General features: G+C 40.4%; 1 protein-coding gene and 1 long non-coding RNA gene across 2 annotated transcripts in view; one reads left to right on the top strand and one right to left on the bottom strand.

The window, feature by feature from the left end:
- LOC121288711 overlaps positions 1 to 21,762 on the top strand; it is a 28,310-nt gene that overhangs the window by 447 nt on the left and 6,101 nt on the right. The window lies entirely within an intron of this gene.
- Positions 6,887 to 17,739, bottom strand: LOC121288709 (tumor necrosis factor receptor superfamily member 16-like). The gene is made up of 5 exons (XM_041207454.1): positions 17,705 to 17,739; positions 12,236 to 12,338; positions 11,095 to 11,220; positions 9,302 to 9,469; positions 6,887 to 7,908 (listed from the first exon to the last, which is right to left on the bottom strand). The coding sequence occupies exons 1-5, from the start codon at positions 17,717 to 17,719 to the stop codon at positions 7,373 to 7,375; spliced, it is 948 nt and encodes a 315-aa protein (XP_041063388.1). The 5' UTR covers positions 17,720 to 17,739; the 3' UTR covers positions 6,887 to 7,372.

Below are 21,762 nucleotides of genomic sequence, written 5' to 3'. Positions count from 1 at the left end.
ACTCTTTACCCCCACCCTTCAAGTGTTTATCCAATTCCCTTTTGAAAGCCATGATCGAATCTTCCTCCACCAGTGCATTCCAGATCCTAATCACTTGTTGCATGAAAAAGTTTACCCTCATGTCGTAGTTGGTTCTTTTGCTTTTCATCTGATATCAGCATCCTCTGTTTCTTGATCCTTCTGCCAATGGGAACAATTTCTCCCTATTTACTCTGTCTAGACCCCTCATGATTTTAAATACTGCTATCAAATCTCCCATTAACGTTCTCGGAAGAGAACAAAAGCCCAGTTTCTTCAATTTTTCCATGAAACTGAAGTCAACTCAGGGTCCATTTTCATAAAGCTTTCCTGAACCCTCTTGAAAACTCTAATATCATTGCTAAAATGTGATGCTCAGAATTGTACATGATACGCCAGTTGAGACCAAAACAGTTTTTAAAGTTTCATAACATAAATGTTGAAATTGTGTCCTGTCCATCCATGGCTACATTATGCCATGCAATGAGATCATGGCTGCCGTACAACTAAGTCCTAGACTCCCCAACCAGTGGAAATAGTTTCTCTCTGTCTACCCTATCTATGCCCCTTAATCTCTTCAAAATTTTTTATCAAATTATCCCTTAACCTCTTAAATTCCAGGAAATACAACCCTAAATTGTATTAGCTGTCCTCATAATTTAACCCTTGGAGTCCAGATGTCATTGTGGGGACAATCTAGAAACATGTTACACATTTTAAAAATTAAGGTTCTCCCATTTAAGAGAAAGGAGAATTTTTTTTCTCAGATGGTTGTTAGTCTGTGGAATTCTCTTTCCTAGGGAGCAGTGGAGGCTGGGTCATTGGATATGTTCAAACGCTGAGTTAGATTTTTGATCAGCAAGGGAATCAAGGGTTATGGGGGACAGCCAGGAAAGAGGAATTGGGGCCACAATCAGATCAGCCATGAACTGATTAGCCCAGTCCTGTTGCTAATTCTTGTGTTCATTCTGGTAAACCTATGTTGTGTTCCCTCCAAGACCAGTATATCCTTCCTAAGGTGTGCCCAGAACGACTCATAGTGCTTCATTTGTGGTCTAACTAGGGTTTTGCTTAGCTATAACATGACTTCCACTCTCTGCTTTCTAATTTTCTAGCTAAAAAGGTCAGCATTCCATTAGCCTTTTTGATTATTTCTGTACCTGTTCATGACATTTAATGATCTGTGCGCATGTAGCCTCAAGTCTCTTTGTTTTTCCATTGTCTCTGGCTTTGCCCCATTTGGAAAGTACTCTGTCCTGTCCTTTTTAGGTCCAAAGTGAATTATTTCACATTTGCCTACATTGAAACCCACTTGCCATAATTTTGCCCATTCATTTAATCTATTAATAGCTCTTTGTAAGCTTATGCTTCCATTTACATTGCATTCAATGTCACCTGTATTTATGTTATCTGAAAACTTGAATACAGGTATGTGGTTTTCTATCCCACCATCTCAATTGTTAATAAACGTAGTGAATAATTGATGCTGCAACACAGATCTTTGTGGGACACCACTATCCACATGCTGCAAAGCCGTGTATCTGTCCATTATCCCGACTCTCTGTTTCCTGCTGCTCAGCCAATTTCCTAACCAGGGCAAATTCCATGGCATTCAACAGGTTCTTATGAGGGACTTTATCAAATGCTTTCTGGATGTCCATATAAGCATTCTCCTGTCCACAAATCTCTCTTCGCGTAGTGTCCTCATTATCCAAGCGTTCCAAGTCACAGTTTATACCATGATATCACTATGGGGCTAGGTGAGGAAGCAGGCACCAAGAACTACCACAGTCTATGTGTATATGGCATGGGATAGAGGATTGGCTAACTAATAGAAGACAGAGAATTCGGATAAGGAGGGCATTTTCAGGATGGCAACCTGCAACTAGTGGTGTGCCACAGGGATCAGTGCTGGGGCCACAATTATTTACAATATATATTAATGACTTGGATGAGGGAAGTGAATGTACTATAGCCTAGTTTGCAGATGACACAAAAATGGGTGGGAAGGCAAGTGGTGAGGATGATACAGAGTCCACACAGGGATATAGACAGGCTATGTGAGTGGGCGAAAACTTGGCAGATGGAATATAATGTGTGAAAATGTGTGGTTATGCACTTTGGCAGGAACAATAGAGCTGAATATTATTTAAATGGAGAAAGACTGCAGAAAGCTGCAGCACAGAGGGTTTTGGGGATCCTCGTGCATGAATTGCAAAAAGCTAACATACAATTTCAACAGGTAATAGGGAAGGCAAATGGAATGTTGACCTTTATTTCAAAGGCAATGGAGTATAAAAATAGGGAAGTCTTGCTAAAACTACACAAGGCACTAGTTAGACCACACCTAGAATACTGTGAATAGTTTTGGTCCTCTTATCTAAGGAAAGATATACTGGCATTGGAGGTAGTCCAGAGAAGGTTCACTCGGTTGATCCCGGGTATGAAGGAATTTTCTTATGAGGAGAGGTTGAGTAGGTTGGGCCTGTACTCATTGGAGTTTAGAAAATAAGTGACCTTATTGAAACTATAAGATTCTTGGGGGGCTTGACAGGGGCAATGCTGAGAGGTTGTTTCCCATTTTGGGAGAGTCTAGTGCCAGCATAATCTCAGAGTAAGGTTTTGCCTGATTAAGACAGAGATGAGGAGGAATTTCTTCTCTCAGAAAGTGGTGAATCTACGGAATTCTTTATTGCAGAGGGCTGTAGAGGCTGCATCGTTAAGTATATTCAAGGCTGAGATAAACAGATTTTTAATCAGTAAGGGAATCAAGGGTTATGGGGAAAAGGAAAGAAAGTGGAGTTGAGGATTATCAGATCAGCCATGATCTCATTGAGTGGTGGACCAGACACGATGGGCCAAATGGCCTACTTCTGCTCCTATGTCTTGTAGTCTTATGGTGATTGAACTTGTGGTGTTGGCATTATTCTGCTCCACACTCTGGCCATTTAGCCAATTGAGCTAACCAACCCTTTATATTTAATCACCTTTTCAAAATATATGATTGGATTTGTCAGGCATGACCTACCCTTTACAAAGTCATGCTTGCTCTCTCTGATCAGCTGAAAATGTTTATGCTGTTCATTCATTCTATCCTTAATTATAGACTCTAGTGATTTCCCAACGACGAATGTTAGACTAACTGGCCTTTAATTTCCTGGTTTTTCTTTCTCTCGCCTTAAACAACGGGGGACATGCTAAAGGAAGGGTTTGAATCGAAAGGAACGGTTCCTGAGTCAAGAGAGCTTTGGAATGTCATAGAGTATCAGCAATGTTCTCAGCCACTTTCTTGAAAACCTTGGGATGGAGACCATTGGTCCTGTGGATTTGACATTCTATAGGCCCATTATTTTGCTTATGATAATTTGGGTGAGTTCCTGCTCAGATTCAATATTAATATCCTTGGGATGTCCAGCAAATTACGCTCTTCCACTACTGTATATACTGACACAAAGTAATCAGCCCACCGTTTCCTTTTTTGATTCTTTCAGGAGATGTGGGCATCGCTGGATTGGCCAGCGTTTATTGCCCATCCCTAATTGCCCTTGAGAAATTGTGGTGAGCCATATAAATAATGTGACTACAAAAGCAGGTCAGAGACTGGGAATTCCATGGTGAGTAACTCACCTCCTGACTCCTCAAAGCCTGTCCACCATCTACAAGTTCAAGTCAGGAGTGTGATGGAATATGCTCCACTTGCCTGGATTAGTGCAGTTTCAACAACACTCAAGAAGCTTGACACCACCCAGGACAAAACAGCCCATTTGATTGCACCCAATCTACCACCTAAACATTCACTCCCTGCACCACTGACACACAGTGGCAGCAGTGTGTACCATCTACAAGGTGCACTGCAGCAACTCACCAAGGCTCCTTCAGCAGTGCCACCCAAACCCATGACCTCTACCATCTAGAAGGACAAGGGCAGCAGACACATGGGAGCACTACCACCTGGAAGTTCCCCTCCGAGCCATATTGAAAAAAGGGGATAAAAAAGGGATGAGGATGGAGGAGAAAGTTCATGGTCTGAAGTTGTTGAACTCAATGTTAAGCCCAGAAGGCTGTAAAGTGCCTAATTGGAAGATGAGGCGCTGTTCCTCCAGTTTGCGTTGAACCTCACTGGAACATTGCAGTAGACCAAGGACGGACATGTGCACATGACAACAAAATGGTGTGTTGAAATGGCAAGCAACAGGAAGATCTGGGTCATGCTTGCGGACAGACCCAGTCTGCGTTTGGTCTCTCCAATGTAGAGGAGACCGCATTGGGAGCAGCGAATGCCGTAGACAAAATTGAGGGAAGTGCAAGCCTTCCGGACTTAACATTGAGTTCAACAACTTCAGACCATGAACTCGCTCCTCCATCCTCACCCCTTTTTAATCCCATTTTTTCAATATTCATTTTTATTTTTTTCCAATTATTTTTATTATTTTTTAAAATTTATTTTCATTTTTATTCATTGTTTTACCTCCACCTTTTATCCTATTTTCAATCTTTTTTCCCATTACCATTCCCTCCCCCACTCCACCCCCACTGGGCCATCTGTTACTTGTTCATGTTGTTCTTTCCAGAGTGCTTACCCTTGTCCGGCTATTATCACATTTTGCTTTCTATCCTTAATGTCACCATTAACACCTCTTTTAGCCAGCACTATCACCATTAACACTCCTTTGTCCTTTTGTTTATGACATCTTTGGCAATCTCTCCTTAGCCCCCACCTATCGCTGGCCTTCTTTCCAGCTTCACCTGCTCTACCCCTTTAAACAGCATAAATCTCACCACATTTTTACTTCCTTTTAGCCCTGAAGAATCATACAAACGTGAAACGTTAACTCTGTTTCTCTCTCCACAGATGCTGTTAGACCTGCTGAGTTTTTCCAGCATTTTTTCTTTTTGTTTCAGATTTCCAACATCTGCAGAAAAATTTTGCCTTTAACTTATTTGGGCCACACATTCTAACCTGTCCTACTCTAATGTTTTACTTTCATGTTTCTTAGTTCTCTTTCTTGGTTTAATTACTCATGCTCAAGGTGATGTATTTAAGGGGAGATTAATGGATTTAAGAAAAGGCTAGATGAGCATAGAAGGAAGAAGTGAATAGCAGGTTATGCTGATAAAGTTAGATGAGGGATTCCTAACTGTCCTCTCAAGTGGCCAAGCAAGCCACTCAGTTGTATTCTCAACATTTACATTCTAGATATAACATGTTGCGGGAACACCTACTCCATATAGGTCGCCGTGGTTGAAGAAGGTGACCTAATACCACATTCTCAGGGCAACTTGAGATTGGCAATAAATGCCAGCTTTACCTGTGATGCCCACATCCTGTGGATGAATTTTTATTTATCAGACCCCTAATCTAAAGGTATTTTTTTGCCATGCCTAGCTGTCTAGTGTAGTTTAATATGGCCTGTTGTTGGTTCTAGGACATATTGCTGCAGAAAACTATCCCGAACACACCAAATCTAAGGTTTCCCTCAGAGTTAATTTGTATGAGACTATGAGCTGCAGGAACGAATCTTTGCCTTCTTACCCCTTTACAGCTTTCCTAATTCTGATCTCTCCTGTTCACCTTCTTCAACCATGTCCCTTTTGCTTGTCCTTTCTCCAGAATCATAGCCTCTTTGATCACTTTCCTCCATTGGCACTATTTCCCACCAAAGGAAGAGGAGAGAAAGGGGTAGCAGAGCAGTTCATGAAACATTTTGATCCCACGCCAAGTGCAAACACTTAGGGGAAACACAGAGGGGAAAAGTGACAAGACTCAACAAATGTAAAGTGGTTAGTTCCTTACTGGCATCTTTTGCTGATTATCTTCATGGGGAGAGTTTTTGCTATAGCGGGCAGGCTGGGCGGGAACGGGCGGGGAGCCGATTGCTGCCTGCAATCGACTGCGCGCCACCATTTTACACGGGCGGGTCAATTCAGTCCCGCCCACCATAACACGCAGCCAGTAGCGCTCAGCGCTACCTGTGTGGGCGGGGGGAGTAGGGAGAGTTGGGGCCTGCGCTCTTTCGCGCATGCACACAAAAGAGCGCAGCAATCTCCCTGAGGCACAGAGCTGCCTCAGGGAGACTGAATGGATTAGAAAACTCTTGAATAAATAAAGTAAGAATTTATTTAAACACGTCCCGGACATGTTTGTGAAGTTAGGAAAACTTATTTATTTATTTTATAAAAGCTTCAGGAAACCTCATTCCGCACTTAAGGTTTGACGGGCAGCATTCTTAACAAGTTTAATTACTTTTTTAATGGCCTTAATGGGCCATTGACAGTTCAGTGGGTGCACAGCCGCCTTCAGCGCGCGCCCGCTGAACGAAATATCGGGATGATGCACGATGATGTCGGGACGCATGCCCGACCTTATCATGCGTCATTTTACACGTCGGCATGTCGATGGTAATATTCTGCTCCATGTGTAGATTTCAGAGGATAATTAGACAAAAACCCACTATTACAATAAAAATGTAATGATAGGACAGGTAGAATTATGCCAAATATTTAGCTCTCGCATTCATTATGACCCTTTCCCCTGCTTGGAATGGAGTGTACCAGACATCTAATGGAATAAAGCAATTTATTTCTATGAGTATAAGCTGTCAGTTAATATACTTTTCTCACACAATACATCACATGGTACTAATCTATAAGTAAGTTTTTTGTTATGTAATCCTAAACATGATTTATTGTAATGATGCATATTCTTAGGTCAGGCTATCTAAGCAATGCATTGATAACACAATCTGTTTATAGACTTCTTTCAAATGTATGATAGGTTTATCAACATTCATACAATATTAAATTTAAACAGCATTTATTTTTATTGCAACATCTAAGACTTAAAAGCAAGTCTTGGAGCACAGCATTATTGAAACGAATTGAACAAATTGCAAAATCCAAGGTGAAACGTGTATACAGTATGTTACAGGAAGAAAATAAATGAGTAAAGTGCCATCCAGAAAATAATATATTTATTTATAATTTGCTGATTTTTTTGGGGGCTACACATCCTTAATGGATACCAATAGCTCAGTGCTCCGATTGTGTGAAGCTGAAGAACCAAAGCTGGGAACCTATCAAGGTCTATCTTATAGACGTTATTGTATCTTAAGGCTGCTTTGCTGTTTCCTGCAATTGCATTGCCTCTGCTTTTGCCTCTGTTTTATTGGAAAGCATGCAAGTAACATCCCTAAGCTGGATGAAGGAGACTGACTGGTTCAAGGCAAGTTTTGTCAGTAAGTTGACCAATGCACCAACCTGCTTGGTAATTTGAACCCAGTTAGATTGAGAATTTGTTTGTAGTTGTTTCAAAGTGTTCTCAGCCTGAGTGAGACCATTCTTGATACCTTTGATATCAGCCCATCCCAGACTTTAAAGTTTCTTGAATACCAGTCATTCCAGTATGCAATGCATTCTGAATATCTGCCATGCCAGTTTTCATAGCACCTTGCAGGCCTGCCATTCCAGACAGAATAGCAGTTCGAATATTTGCAGTTTGCACAACACTCTGCAAGCCTGCCAAGCTGGTCTTCGTTGTATTTTGTAATTCTGTAATGGCTGTGTTCCCTGCCTCCTGCAGCTTTAAAGATTCTTTAGGAAATGCTGGATCAATTGTTTGCATCAGTGTCGTTAGTATCTTTGTTATTGTTATTGTTAAAGGGTCCTGTCCACGCCCCAATTTTGGTTTTCCTGTAGTTGTTTCTAGAGCTGGGCCTTCCTTCCTGAATGTAGTCGGTATTTCTGATTTAGAAACAGATTTCTTCTTTGTAGTTTTGTTCCCAAGCATTGATGGATTCCGTGTATCATCCTGACCCAAAAACTTAATGATGGCATCATTGTGAGTAATTCCAGACTGTGTTGTTGGTCTCTCTTCATGACGTCTAGGATCAACTAGATGAATTTTAGAGAAACATTACTGAACTAAAATAATGATGCTATTATAACCAATATTAATAGTGCATGCATTCATGAAAGTTTAGAGCATTGTGAAGGCAACATTGCTAATTCCTTTTAGATTCTGCTGGAGAAGAAAGAATCCCAAGGCCTTGGAAACCCAGAGCAGCTAAGTCCGGGGTCTTTGGTCGGGAGGGTTTGGGTAGTTTAGAGAGAGGGACAGTGGAGAGGGGAGGGTGTGGGTTTGAGGGAGTGAGCGGAAGGGAAGGAAAGGGGGTTGTTCAACATAAGGGGGGGTGTGCGATTGGCAAAGGGCAGCCCCCGAAGAGTGACTCCCCCCTTTCCTTCCTGCCTTTTAACCACTTGAGGTGAAAAATCTGGTTTCCTGCTCCTGCCCGGCTGCCCAGCCAAATGTTTTATGGTGTAGGCAGCATAGTAGGGTCAATTGGCTTCATAGCAAACTTAATTGACCCTTAATTGCTCATTTAAATATGGCAGATGATTTCGGTGCCTGCACCCCCCCCCCCCCCCCCCCAATCATATTATGGCTGAGCTCAGGGGTGGGCAAGAAGGTGGTGGGATGGGCGCTCACCCCATTTTACCTGCCCACCCCCACCACAGGAAACATATCCACCAACAGCACGTAAAAGTCAGCCTGTGATTTTCATTTACACATGATTAACAACTAACAAATGTCAAAAAAAATGACAAACTCGACAGGGTACTTTATACAATTTTCTCCTTGAGCATTCCTTTTAAAACTTATTCTGTGAACATTATCAACTCAGATTCTATAATGTGCAGTTTCTGGATCATCATTTATCGAACGGAGCTGCTTCCATCAGCAATCTTGACTTTTTGTTAGTGATTTGGTAAAGTAAGCAAAACTACCTTTTGGTTCTGAAACCTCCTGAAGGAGTGGCTTTCACCAGAACCATGGAAGGCTGAAGTGCTTGTGGAGATCTAGGGAACTTCATTTTTTGACTGGAGGCTGAACAAGTCATCTAAGTGATATTTCATTTGCTTTGAGAATGATTGGATTAAGAATGACAACCAGAAAGAATTTCCTGTTGGGCCTACTTCAATCATGTTTCCTGAGAGCTGCTGTTAACAAGACAGGCAACCTAAAGTGTATCTGCCTAAAACAGGTGACATGCCAATGGAGACCAGGTAGGCATTAGGAGCTCACCTAATTTATTAAAATAAAGGCCCATTTTTGGCCCAGCCTCAGACTTTCCAAGGCGCACGTATTTCGTGTGCACTTTTGATTATGGAGCCGAAACCAAACCGTAATTAATTTCCACCAACTTTAAAATCTTTTGCCACACATTCAGTCAATATATGTCTGGCCTGCAATCTTGTATTATTTACCCACAAAACATTTACCAACCTTGTATCATACTTTTGATGTTTGTACTTCCATTGAAAATATGTGAGATATATTTTGTGCACATGTGACATCCATCTTTTGTTTTGACTAAGCAAGTATACCCCTCTTTGCAGTCACACACTGTGTCCTGAGTTTCAGTACATTCCCGCAGAGTATGAAGTCCCAGCTCTGCGATTTTAAAAAATCAGGTTCAAATAAATTCTTTGTCACCTTATAACAACCTTATAGGATGCAAGCAAAACATAAAACAATAAAAGCTGCTCTGTTATTTCATTGAACTCAGTATCATTAATGCAACTTGGGAAAACATGCAATTAAATATCATGATTTACTTATGTGTGTTAACAAGGGAAACTTATTTTTACATACTTTTAAACAAATACACTGTTTACTCATGCCATTGTTAATTAACCCATCCAAATCGTATAACTAATCACTGGTTCAATGTCCTATTGAAGCAACTGAACATGAATAACTAGATAATTTAGTTTCATACTACTGTAGCCATATTGGAGAAAGTGACTGAATTTAAGAATAGCCATGTGTTTCTGTAAATATCAGACGTTCAGTCTGACACATATCCTTCGAACCCCAATTGTTGGAATCATATCTCTCAAGGCTGAATTTTTCTTTTACAAAATGGAAAGACTTATACATTTGGATGCTAATCTTGGATTTCTTTCAAAAGAAGGCCATTAGTTCACCTTGCAACTGGCAACAAGCAGGCCTATTCCAAGAAATCACCTGGCTTATATGGTACTTGAGAGGAAGTCATTTATTTGTTTTGAACTGCAAAGAACTTAACTTAATGAAACTGGGAGACAAAAAGACAATCACATGGCAGAGGCAAACCTTAAGTTTGAACCTGTGGTTTTGCTTTCAGTCTTGTTGGAGCACAAGCTGAGGAAGGAAGGCTACCCTGGCTGGCTCTCTCTCTCTCTATCTTGCCTAAAATTATGTGTAGCTATCAACCTGTAGCCAGAGAACCCTCATTTGAGTGTAACTAGTCTGCATTTGGACCTGCAAAACTGAGACTAATTAGTGAGAACTTCCAGACATCCACCAGGACCAGTGGCTCATCTTCACATGAGGGAACTCCAACTCAACAGCGTCGAGATCCTGTAGACTTTATCCTTTATTTTATAACACCATCCTCTAAAGCCTATCTCTTCAGGGAGACTCTATCTGTTTGCCCTTTGTTTGTCTGTGTGTGTGCTGAGGGAATTCTTCAGAGATGGATAGTTATACTTCTAAAAAAGCCAATTGTGTACCTATACCTATAGTACCCAGCAGAAAAGAGACTCTGACAAGGCTTCTTTCAAAAACTCAGAATGATCAATTTATTTTAAAAACACAACTTATTTTAATAAGTTGCAAGTACTGGTTAAAGCACACTTGTAATCATTCTGAGTTTTTTGAAAGAAGACTGGTCAGAGTCTCTTTTCTTCTGGGTACTAGAAGTATAGGTACACAATTGGCCAAGTCGATGAGAAAATTAAGCATTTAACTTTAAATTTATGGTACAGCCTGTGGAGTAGTGGGGCTTGATAATTCGGGCACGCCTCCCATTCTGGTCATAACACAATACATTTTATAAAATATTTTTGGACAAAAATCTAATTATTTGATTGTTCAAATTTCCTAAAACATACAAAAAATACAAACACTTCTTGAAAGAAACTCAGAGGTTAGTCCATTTTTTCCCATGCAGTGTATTCCTAAAAGCCGGTAAGCCTTATGGAAACATAATTGGATTGTTAAACATTATAAAATGATTGTTACTAAATATTTACCTGGATTGCAATATTTGCACTTGAAACACTTTTCTAAACCATTGGGCTGGTCTATGAAAGCTCCACAAGCGCAGGGAACACATATGGTAGATGTTGATGATGTACAGTGTTTTGAAACACAAGCACCTGCAGTCAAAAAATTAAGTTAGTGTGATGTTGAAAAGGGGATACAGAAGTGTCATGTTAGATTTTCTAGTTTCATTGTAAAAAATCAAACAAAACATATATAAGTATATCTTACAGCAGAAAATGTAATCCTATTCAGACGAACAACAGATTCTCAGGGGAAGAAAACGGTAGCCACATCAACCAGAAAGGTGTAACAAAAATCAGGCACCATTTTGCTTACAGGGGTTGGTGCAAGTAAAATTGGATAGGGATCCTCACTGGGTCACTGATGCATGTCTCCTGATTACAAACCAAAAGAAGTGGCTTTGGTAGTGGTCTGGGAAAGATTTGCCTGTAATCCTCTGGCCACAGGAGTTGAGGGATTATTATTAAGGAGGAAATTGAGACTACTGTACACAACAACTACATATTAAGAGAAGATATAATAAATTCATTTTTAGGTGGTTGTGATTTTCAGTGGAAAACTTTGGGAGAGTAGGATGGGCATATAATAAAAAAAAATTAAAGGAGAATTTTAAAAACATATCTTTATACAGTGGATGATTAGAATTCTCTGCCATCGATGGTTGCGTAAGCAAAATCCATAAATCATTTGAAAAGGGGGTTGAGATTTCTTGAAAAAGTAGAACATTAAAAGGCATATGGTGACCACGTGTGGCAGTGATTTGACTAGGTAGCTCATAGAGGATAAAAAAACACCAAGGCAGACCTGATTGCCTAAATATCCTGCTCTTGTGCTGCAGCATTCAATGATGCTGTGAATCAGTAGTGGTATGTTATTCTGGACTATTCCTTTAAATACATATCCTGAAATGCTAACAAGCTGTGCAAGGAAGCCAGTTAGGCTTAAAAATTCTAAATTATACATCTTGAATGTCACATTTAAGTTTTGAAAGGGGTAAAAACATAATTTATGATGTAATTTTTATACAATATTGCCACTTCGTAAACAGCTGAACACTTACAAAAATTTGTGCAGTGACACTCATTCAAAAAGGTTGTTGTCACTCACCTGCACGGCACACAGGACAGCACAGTGCCTGAAAACTATACTCTCCTGAGCCACAGCTCGTTGCCAGTCGCAAGTTAAAGATCAATAAGAGGATGCAACAAATCTAAATTGAAATAACACTCAGTTAATAAATAATAAACTATTTTATGCGAAGTTAGGAATCTGAACAGTGGAATTCCCATAAACGTAAAGAGGGGAATCCTATAAGGGGCGTGTTTTTTTTTTATTCATTCATGGGATGAGGGCATCACTTGTGAGGCCAGCGTTTAATGCCCATCCCTAATGGCTCATGAGAAGGTGGTGATGAGCTGTTTTTTGAACCGCTGCTGTCCATGTGCTGTTAGGGAGGGAGTTCCAGGATTTTGACCCAGTGACAGTGAAGGAACAGCAATATATTTCCCAAGTCAGGATGGTGAGTGACTTTGAGGGGAACTTCCAGGTGGTGGTGTTCCCATGTGTCTGCTGCCCTTGTCCTGGATGGTTGCAGTTGTGGGTAGGACATTTATGGCAATAATTGGCAGTAATAATAAATATTTACTACTCAGCTATAAGTACGGTTTTGTTTACATTTCCACATAATTTACTTTAGGACAATAAAATCAAGAAGACAATTCAGGAAAAGGCTCTAATAATAATCTTTGTTAATTTAACAGTTCAGACATGTGTAGCTGAATTTTTCCGGCCCCAGTGGGACCGGACACAGAGGTGGGTGGGTGTGGAATTTTGTGCTGCCAGCTTGCACGCTGGTTTCATTCTGGCATCATTTTGCTCCAGGCCATTTCCTGGAGGCAAGATGGGGGTGCAGCAGGGCTACCCACCCGTATGTGGTAGTTAAATTCAGCTCGATAAAGGTCAAATCAGGCTTATTCATGGAAACTGACTGGAATTTTCCAGTTGGCCTGCAGTCCCCGAAGACCTCGGGGAACTGTGCAACTGCCTGGAGGGAGCCCTCCTAGCGACAGACTGGCAGGTTTAAAGGTCCTCGTCAATGGTGGCCCTGCTACTAAGGGCATTTTTTATTTTAAAGGTAAAAAATTGGAAAGAGGGAATCCCTCTCCCTCACTTACCAGCCATGGCATCCTACCACTTCTTCAGGGCTGGAGGGTCTCCTATTGGCCCTCCAGCAATGAAAGCAACCCGCTATCCTAAATTGGACACGAGCCTGCCCTCAGACCACTAACTGAGCAATCTGGGGAAATTCACAGGTGAGTGACTGTTCTCCATGCTGAGCCCGATGTCAGGGTCCTGAAGCCCACATGGAAGATTCTGCCTGAGGTTTTTGATAAATAAATCACAGCACAACAATTTATTACTATTGTGAAAAAAGTGCTGGTTGAAGAATAGAATCAGGAAGTCATATTTCACACAACTGGAGAAGGGTCTTATTGTATACAAGGTTCGGATTTGTGATGGCAAATTTTCATGTGGCAGCTATTGGAAGAACACTGTGTTGGGTTCCTTCTTATTATTTCTTATTCTTATTTCATGGCCAGTTACCTTAACATCTGCCTTAGGAAAATGTTAGAAGCTATTATTAAAGATGTTATTGCAGGGCACTTGGAAAAATTCAAAGTTATCAGGCAGAGTCAATATGGTTTTGTGAAAGGGAAATCATGTTTAACCAATATTTTGGGGTTCTTTGAAGGAGCCACGTGTGCTGTGGATAAATGGGAACTGTGGAGGTACTGTACTTAGATTTCCAGAAGACATTTGATAAAGTGCCACATCAAAGGTTATTGCAAAAAATAAAAGCTTACAATGTAGTGGTTAACATATTGGCATGGATAGAAGATTGGCTAGCTAACAGGAAACAGAGGGTTGACATAAAAGGGTCTTTTTCTGGTTGGCAAGATGTAATGAGTGGTCTGCCACAAGGATCAGTGCTGGGGTCTCAACTTTTTACAATTTACCTAAAGGACTTGGATAAAGGGGCCAAAGGTATGGTTGCTAAATTTGCTGATGATACAAAGATAGGTAAGAAAGTAAGGTGTGAAGAGGACAGAAGGAAGCTACAAAGGGATATAGATAGGTTAAAATAAGTGGGCAAAGATCTGGCAAATGGAATATAATGTGGGAAAATGTAAAATTGTCCATTTTGGCAGGAAAAATAAAAAAGAAGCATATGATCTAAATAGTGAGCGGTTGCAGAGGTATCTGGGTGTCCTAGTGCATGAATTACAAAAGGTTAGCATGCAGGTACAGCATGTAATTAGAAATGCTAATAGAATGTTATCATTTATTGTGAGGGGAATTGAATACAAAAGTAAGGAGTTTATGCTTCAGTTATCTAGGGCAATGGTGAGACCCCATCTTTGGAACTGGCCAGTTCAGAAGAAGAGTCATATTGGACTCAAAACGTTAACTCTCTTTATAAGACCATAAGGCATAGGAGCAGAAGTAGGCCATTCGGCCCATCGAGTCTGCTCCACCATTCAAGATCATGGCTGATCTGATAATCCTCAACTCCACTTTCCTGCCTTTTCCCCATAACCCTTGATTCCCTTACTGATTAAAAATCTATCTCTTTCTCTCTCCACAGATGCTGCCAGATCTGCTAAGTTTTTTCCAGCATTTTCTGTTTTTATTTCTGTTTGTTAACTGGCTGGGTAGAATTTGTTCCCCTGATTCATCCATGTCTATTCCAAGAATTTTGTTTATTTCCACTATATTTCTAGCGATAAAACAACAGTTGATCACAACTTGTATGCTGATGTCTGATACCTATTCCTTGAAAGAAAGAAAGACTTGCAATTGAAAAGCACCTTTCATAACCTCAGGATATCCCATTGTGTTTTACAAATAAGGGGGCAGGATCTTCTGTTCGGTGTATGGGGGCAGCCCTGCACGCAGACGTGTAAAATGACACGCAGTGACGTTGGGCGTGTGTCCTGACAGTCACTGTGCATCATTCCGATCTTCAGTTCGGCAGGCGTGCACCGGAGTTGGCTGCCCGCCTGCCGAATTGTCAAAGGCCTGTTAAGGCTATTAATGAACTAATTAATTTACTTGGAAAAACTCAGCAGGTCAGGCAGCATTGGCAGAGAAGAAAAGAGTTGACGTTTCTAGTCCTCATGACCCACGGAACGTCAACTCTTTTCTTCTCCGCCGATGCTGCCAGACCTGCTGAGTTTTCCCAGGTAATTCTGTTTTTGTTTTGGATTTCCAGCATCCGCAGTTTTTTGTTTTTATAATTAATGTACTTGTCAGGGTTGCCCGTCCAACCTTAAGGTTGCAGGACAGGTGAAGAGCCCAAACGGCCTTCGCATTTTTCATGGAACTTCATCCACGGGCGGGATGAGGTTTCATGAAGGATTTATTAATGAAATAAAATTTCTTATCAAAATTCATAAACATGTCCCCACTGTCACATAAGGGGACGTGTCTGAATAATTTTTTTAATTCTTTTTTCAATTTTTCATAATGAAATTAATCTCCCTGAGGCAGCGAAATAGCGTAGGCCCCAACTCTCTCTCGTCCCCCCCGCCCGCACAGGTAGCACTGAGTGCTTTGGATGCACGTCTCGCTGGGTGGGCCTTAATTAGCCCGCCCATGTAAAATGGCGTGCAGCCGATCACGGGTGGCAAATGGCTCTGCACCCGCTCCCGACCGGCCAGTATGACGCGGAGAAAATTCTCCCCATGGAGTATATTTGAAGTGCAGTCATTCTTGTAATGTAGGAAAGGTAGCAACCAAGTTCTGCACTTCAGCAAGTTTCCACAAACACAAATGAGATAATGACCTGATAATCTGTTTTGCTCTTCTTTGAATGGTGCCATTGATCTTTTTAGTCCACTTGAGAAGGCAAACACGGCATCAATTTGTATCATCTGATAGCCTATACCTCTGACAGTGTAACACTCCCCCCCATACTATACTGAAGTACTATGCTAAATTGTGTGCTCGAGTCTCTCAGGCAGGGCTTGAACCTACAACCTCCTGACTTGGGTGAGAATTCTACCACCGTGCCACAGTTGACACTGTGCAGTTCAAAAGATCTAAAGATTAATGCTTGTTATTGCATATGCAAGCTTGCAGATGAGCAGCTGACAGGAAGCAGCTGTGGTAACTTAAATTTCTAGTTGCAAAATTTTCCTGTTCAAGAGGAAAGTTACAAGTTATGCATGCATTTTTAGATGAATTGAGTGTTCAAACCACCCAAGACCAAAAAAGATGCAGTCCACCTCATTCTTTCAGAGTTAGCAGGCATTTAATTTACAGAGCTGCTGCTGAAATTCAAGTTTATGAATCTACATGGCACATAATGTAAATGGGCTGTAATCTAGTGTAAAGTTACCGCATCCTCTTTCTTAAATAAAAACAAAAAATGCTGGAAAAACACAGTAGGTCTGACAGCATCTGTGGAGAGAGAAACAGAGCTAACATTTTGAATCTGTATGACCCTTCTGCATATCGTTTCGAGTCCTACAGACTCGCAACATTAACTCTGTTTCTCTCTCCACAGATGCTGCCAGACCTGCTGAGTTTAATCCAGCACGTTCTGTTTTTATTTCAGATCTCCAGCATCCACAGTGCTTTTCTTTTATTGTATACAATCACATATTAGTGGCATGATTTTGCAGGAGCCAATTACTAAAAAGTGTCAGTTACAGATACTTGGGAACTGCTGCTGAACTCTCAAGAAAATAATGATTCATATAAAAATCTTAAATTCTAGTACTACAAGTTAATTATTAAAACAACTGTAATGAGAAACTACCAGAGCAGAAGACATTTAACAATGTATCAGATAAAGGTTCTGCCTCAGTGGCCAATATGGAGTTGAGCCTATTTCATTTGTTCCATGACTATAACCAGCTCCACTATGTCTCAACATACTTAACATGTCTTGGAACTCTCCATGCAATGATTTTGTAAGCATGCTTAACTCTTGCACATCAACAAATATGTGCAAAAATTATTGTACAGTGCCTTTCAAAGATTATTTCCTCCTCTAATTTTCCCTTCAGTTTTCCCCTTACTTTTAATGAAGGCAGTGATCCGTGTTAGAGTATGATTCAACAAGTGTTAACCACCCTTTGATATCTTGCCCACAAGATAATTCTTCATTTACAATCCTGGACAGTAAGCGAGAGCAGGATATGTGGCAGTAGGATTTATAACAGACCATCTAATCCTGTCCTCACCAGCATCCACAGGCCTGAATTTCTCGATCAGCACCTCAACTGAGATCAAACAACTTAGTGCAGTTCAGGGCTTGAACTTACGATGTTACCTGGTCTGTGATTGAGTTTCAGTTTATTGAATGCATTTACCGCTAAGCCATTAAGAGGATTTGTCTTGCAAGAAATTGAGTGAAGATCATCTAAAAGTTTAAATACAACTTGACAATTCCTCAATAAAATAATTGTTTTTAATTATGAAACCTAGACTGGTTCAAAAATTATTCTGCTGTACTTACAATCAGAAAAATAAAGAAAATGTCAACGTTTACTGCACCAAATAACTCACCTCAGAATGCCCCATACTTCATGCACATGTGTTATGAATCAGGGAGTTAGCTCAAACTCTGAAACAAAAATATAATTAGAAAAGCTGTATTGCACTCCACCACTGGGTACTGGGTACAGATTGTTTTTTTAAAAAGCATCAAATACTTCAGTGTGATTGAAAGGCACAATTTATTGTAAAGTCTCATCTTCCTGATTTTCACTCCAGTGATCTTTTGTCTATGGTTTTGCTTGACCCAGCAGTTTTGTATGGTTAGCAATTAACATTTCTTTTAGTAGTAAAGTTAAACTTAGAACATTAGTAGAATTTTTATGTTGCTGTCAGCCTTCAAGCACAACACATCTTTGATAACTGGAGGAACAGCACCTCATCTTCCAACTAGGCACTTTACAGCCTTCCGGACTGAATATTGAGTTCAACAATTTTAGATCATGAACTCTTTCCTCCATCCCCACCCCCTTGCCGATCCCCCCCTTTTTTTTCCAATAATTTATATAGATTTTTCTTTTCCCACCTATTTCCATTATTTTTAAATGTATTTCCATCCATTGTTTTATCTCTACCTTTCAGCCTATTTTGATCCCTTCCCTTCACCCCACCCCACCCCCACTAGGGCTATCTGTACCTTGCTCGTCCTGCTTTCTACCCTTAATGTCACCTATTAACACATTCCTTAGATAATATCACCACCTTCAACACCTCTTTGTCCTTTTGTCTATCTCCACCTATCACTGGCCCTCTATCTAGCTCTACCTGTTTCCCCCCACCCCCCAAACTTCTTTTCTATTTTCACTTAGTTCTGTTGAAGAGTCATACGGACTCGAAACGTTAACTGTATTCCTCTCCGCAGATGCTGCCAGTCCTGCTGAGTTTTTCCAGGTATTTTTATTTTTGTTTTGGATTTCCAGCATCTGCAGTTTTTTGCTTTTAGCTTACATCTTTTCAAATGAAAGACATGGAGAACAGTATTTTCCCAAATCTTAACTTTACAAGATACTTTAAATTATATTTTCCCAGGAAATCAAATGCATGGAGCTTGATATCTTCTCTCAGTTTTCCCTACTTCTTATACGGTAGGCATTGCTCTTTCAAGTAGCCCCAGATTTGAGGTCAGTGCGAAGGGATGGCACTTACTGCTGACATTGAAAAAGGAAGCCCACAAAGATTTTTCTGGCTCTAGAGCATCTATTTCCCTTATACTGCAGTGATTTTGAATCTGGCACTATCTATAGGGGATCTGTTGCATCCAGAAACAGTGAAATCATAAAACAGGCTGATTAGCCAATCAGACTGAAGAATTCTTACAAACAGCAAACTTCAATTCTCTACCTGAAGGCAGGTCCGACCCACAGCTCCATGACTTCCACCATGGGTATGGCAAGGAGGCAGGTCCTGAATCTACCCGGCAGGTTCTGAATCTACCCCAGCCGTACGGGGATCAAGCCTTGTGCTGTTGGCACCAATCTCATCCAACCCAGCCGTCCAACCAACTGAACTCCCCAAGAAGTCCAAGTTGCTATGGTAACATACACTTTTACATGCATATTGCAGTCTGGAGCTATGAATTCTGATGGTAGAGGCTCCAATCTCCAATTTCTTCCCATCACATGGCTGACCAAGAATCTCTCTCACTCTTACCACCTGCCATTGATTTAAGTCGAAAGGATTTACAGATTGATACTCAGCACTCCACACTTCTGAAATTAGTTTTTCAGGACTAGAGAGCTTGGTCAATCATAAATCTCGTTAAAAATTCAGTTACTTCTGATTGGGCAAGGGTTAGCTTTCTCAATGGTTTTTCCAGCAACAATAGCATGTAAAAAGTTGAAGTTCACATGAAATCCATGATCATCAAGAACCTTATGAAATCCTTATGAATTGGAATAAGACAACTTAAAAAAAAAACACATTTTAGTGGAAAATTTTAGTTCTACCTGTTTAGGTCCTAATGCATTTTAAGAACATGCAAACATGAAGAATACGCCATCCCAATCTGGTGTGTCCTTGTTGACATAATTTTTTTTGTATGTGGAATTGAGAATTCAGGATTGAGCTTTGAAAGATGAAGGACATCAGCATTAGGAAACAGATTAAGATTGACCAGATTCGAACAATTGAGCACTCCCAGATCAAGATTAGAATGTGACAGATGAAGAATAAAACTTCCTCTAAATTCATCTTCATTTCAAAAAATGACTATTTTTGCTAAATTTGATTTGAATAACTTCACTTTCAAGTTATACCACATTTACATTGATACAAAGTGGTTGCACCCACACAAAGCAGTTGGCCTACAACAAACTATTCAAGTATATACATTATTTTTACAAGCCCAGCATGTTTTTGATTTCAATTTTTAATGTAAATTATCAGATTGGTTGAAGTCAATTTCACAATTTTCCTTGAGAATTTTGAACTCATGACCTCTTAAGTTGTTAGTCTAGGAACGGAGCCACTATATTATCATGCAGTCTTATTATAAAGCACATACTTGAATAATTTGTTGTAGGCCAGTTGCTTTGTGTGGATGCAACCACTTTGCATCAATGTAAATATGGTATAACTTTAACATGAAGTTGTTCAAATCAAATGCTTTGTGATAACCTCAAAGAGGCATCTCACACCACTTTGGCTTCACACAAGCTGCAGCATAACTGCAACCAGTGCAAAGTGAAATACTAAAAAAAGAAATTCCCAGATGGCTACCTGTAAATTAAATGTTTCATTTTTTAAACGTTTTAGTTTAGCAAGGAGCTCACCCTGACTTCTAAGTGTGGAAGCTTATAACTGGCCTGTTACCAAGCACCAAAAGTCATTTTTGCCTTTTTGGGAATAGAGATCAGCTTAAGATCTAGCCTGAAAAATTACTATTTCAGTCACATATAACTTTTAAGATGCTAGGTCTAATTTCAGTATTTTTTGAGAATGGATGATTCGAGAGTGTAATGGAATATGTAAACATGTCATATTTTGAAATTTCATGGGAAAATGTCAGATATTTTTCTACAGAATTAGGACGACTGGTAAAACTGAAGAAATCCTAGGGAGGCTTAACTCCTGGCCAGTCTCCCATATTCCACCCTGCATCAAGTTAGGCTCAACAAAACTTTGCTGCCCTAACTTAAACCAAAGTCCCAGTCAACCCATCAGCCCAGTGCTCACTAAACCACACTAGTTCCTGGTTAAGCAATGCCTTGATTTTAAAATTTTCATCCTTATTATCAAATCCCTCCATGACCTCAACCCTCCCTATCTCTGTAAGCTCCTCCAGCCCCAATACCCTCCAAGATCTCTGCACTTCCCCAATTCTGACCTCTAGGGCATTCCTGAATTTAATCGCTCCACCACTGGCGGCCGTGCCTTCAGCTGCCAAGGCTCTAAGCTTTGGAATTTCTTCCCTAAATTTCTCTGCCTCTCTTTCCTCCCTTAAGATGCTCCTTAAAACTTACCTCTTTGACCACACTTTAGATCACCTGTTCTAATATCTCCTTATGTGGCCCAGAGTTGAGGAGGTGGGTATCAGGGATCCTGGTCCCTGTTGAAAAGAAAGGTCACTTTTTTTAAGAATGTTGCACCTCACTGCCTACTGCTCTCAGACTCTGATTTGAAAGGGAGTAAGTACAAAGGCTAGCAACACCTTCTTCAGACACCCCTCAAAAGGGTACATAACCAATATTCCCAGATGAAACTAACATTTCAATGTTATTGTATTTTGTAGGCACAAGTTCTCTACATTCTTGTCCACCAAAGGAAAACCCAACAAAATCTGGGACAATGTGAATGAGGGTGGAGATGTGGCATCATGGATCTCTGCCCTCTTTCCTCTCCTTTCTACTTGGGAACTGAGGAAGTTTGGAGCCTAACTACATTGGGCTAGCTACGAAATTGTTTATTATGAGAAAGTAGTATACATAAAAGCAACTTAAATCAGCAGATAAGAACCATAGAAAAGCTACAGCACAAAAAGGGGCCATTTAGCCCATCATGTCTGTGATGGTTGAAAAATAAAAAGCCAGCCGCCCATTTTAATCCCACCTTCCAGCACCTGGTCCATAGCC

This window comes from Carcharodon carcharias, chromosome 15 (assembly GCF_017639515.1).
Source record: "Carcharodon carcharias isolate sCarCar2 chromosome 15, sCarCar2.pri, whole genome shotgun sequence".
Taxonomy (NCBI): domain Eukaryota; kingdom Metazoa; phylum Chordata; class Chondrichthyes; order Lamniformes; family Lamnidae; genus Carcharodon; species Carcharodon carcharias.
Note: the sequence above shows the minus strand (reverse complement) of the source record. Positions and strands in the feature narration are given on the sequence as shown.

What these genes read in the sequence shown, in the direction of transcription:
- LOC121288709 (XM_041207454.1), bottom strand. An exon ending in GTGCAAATATTGCAATCCAG is followed by an intron (nt 9,470 to 11,094) that starts GTAAATATTTAG and finishes TTAAAATCGCAG; the next exon opens with AGCTGGGACTTCATACTCTG. An exon ending in CATCAAAAGTATGATACAAG is followed by an intron (nt 7,909 to 9,301) that starts GTTGGTAAATGT and finishes AAATTCATCTAG; the next exon opens with TTGATCCTAGACGTCATGAA.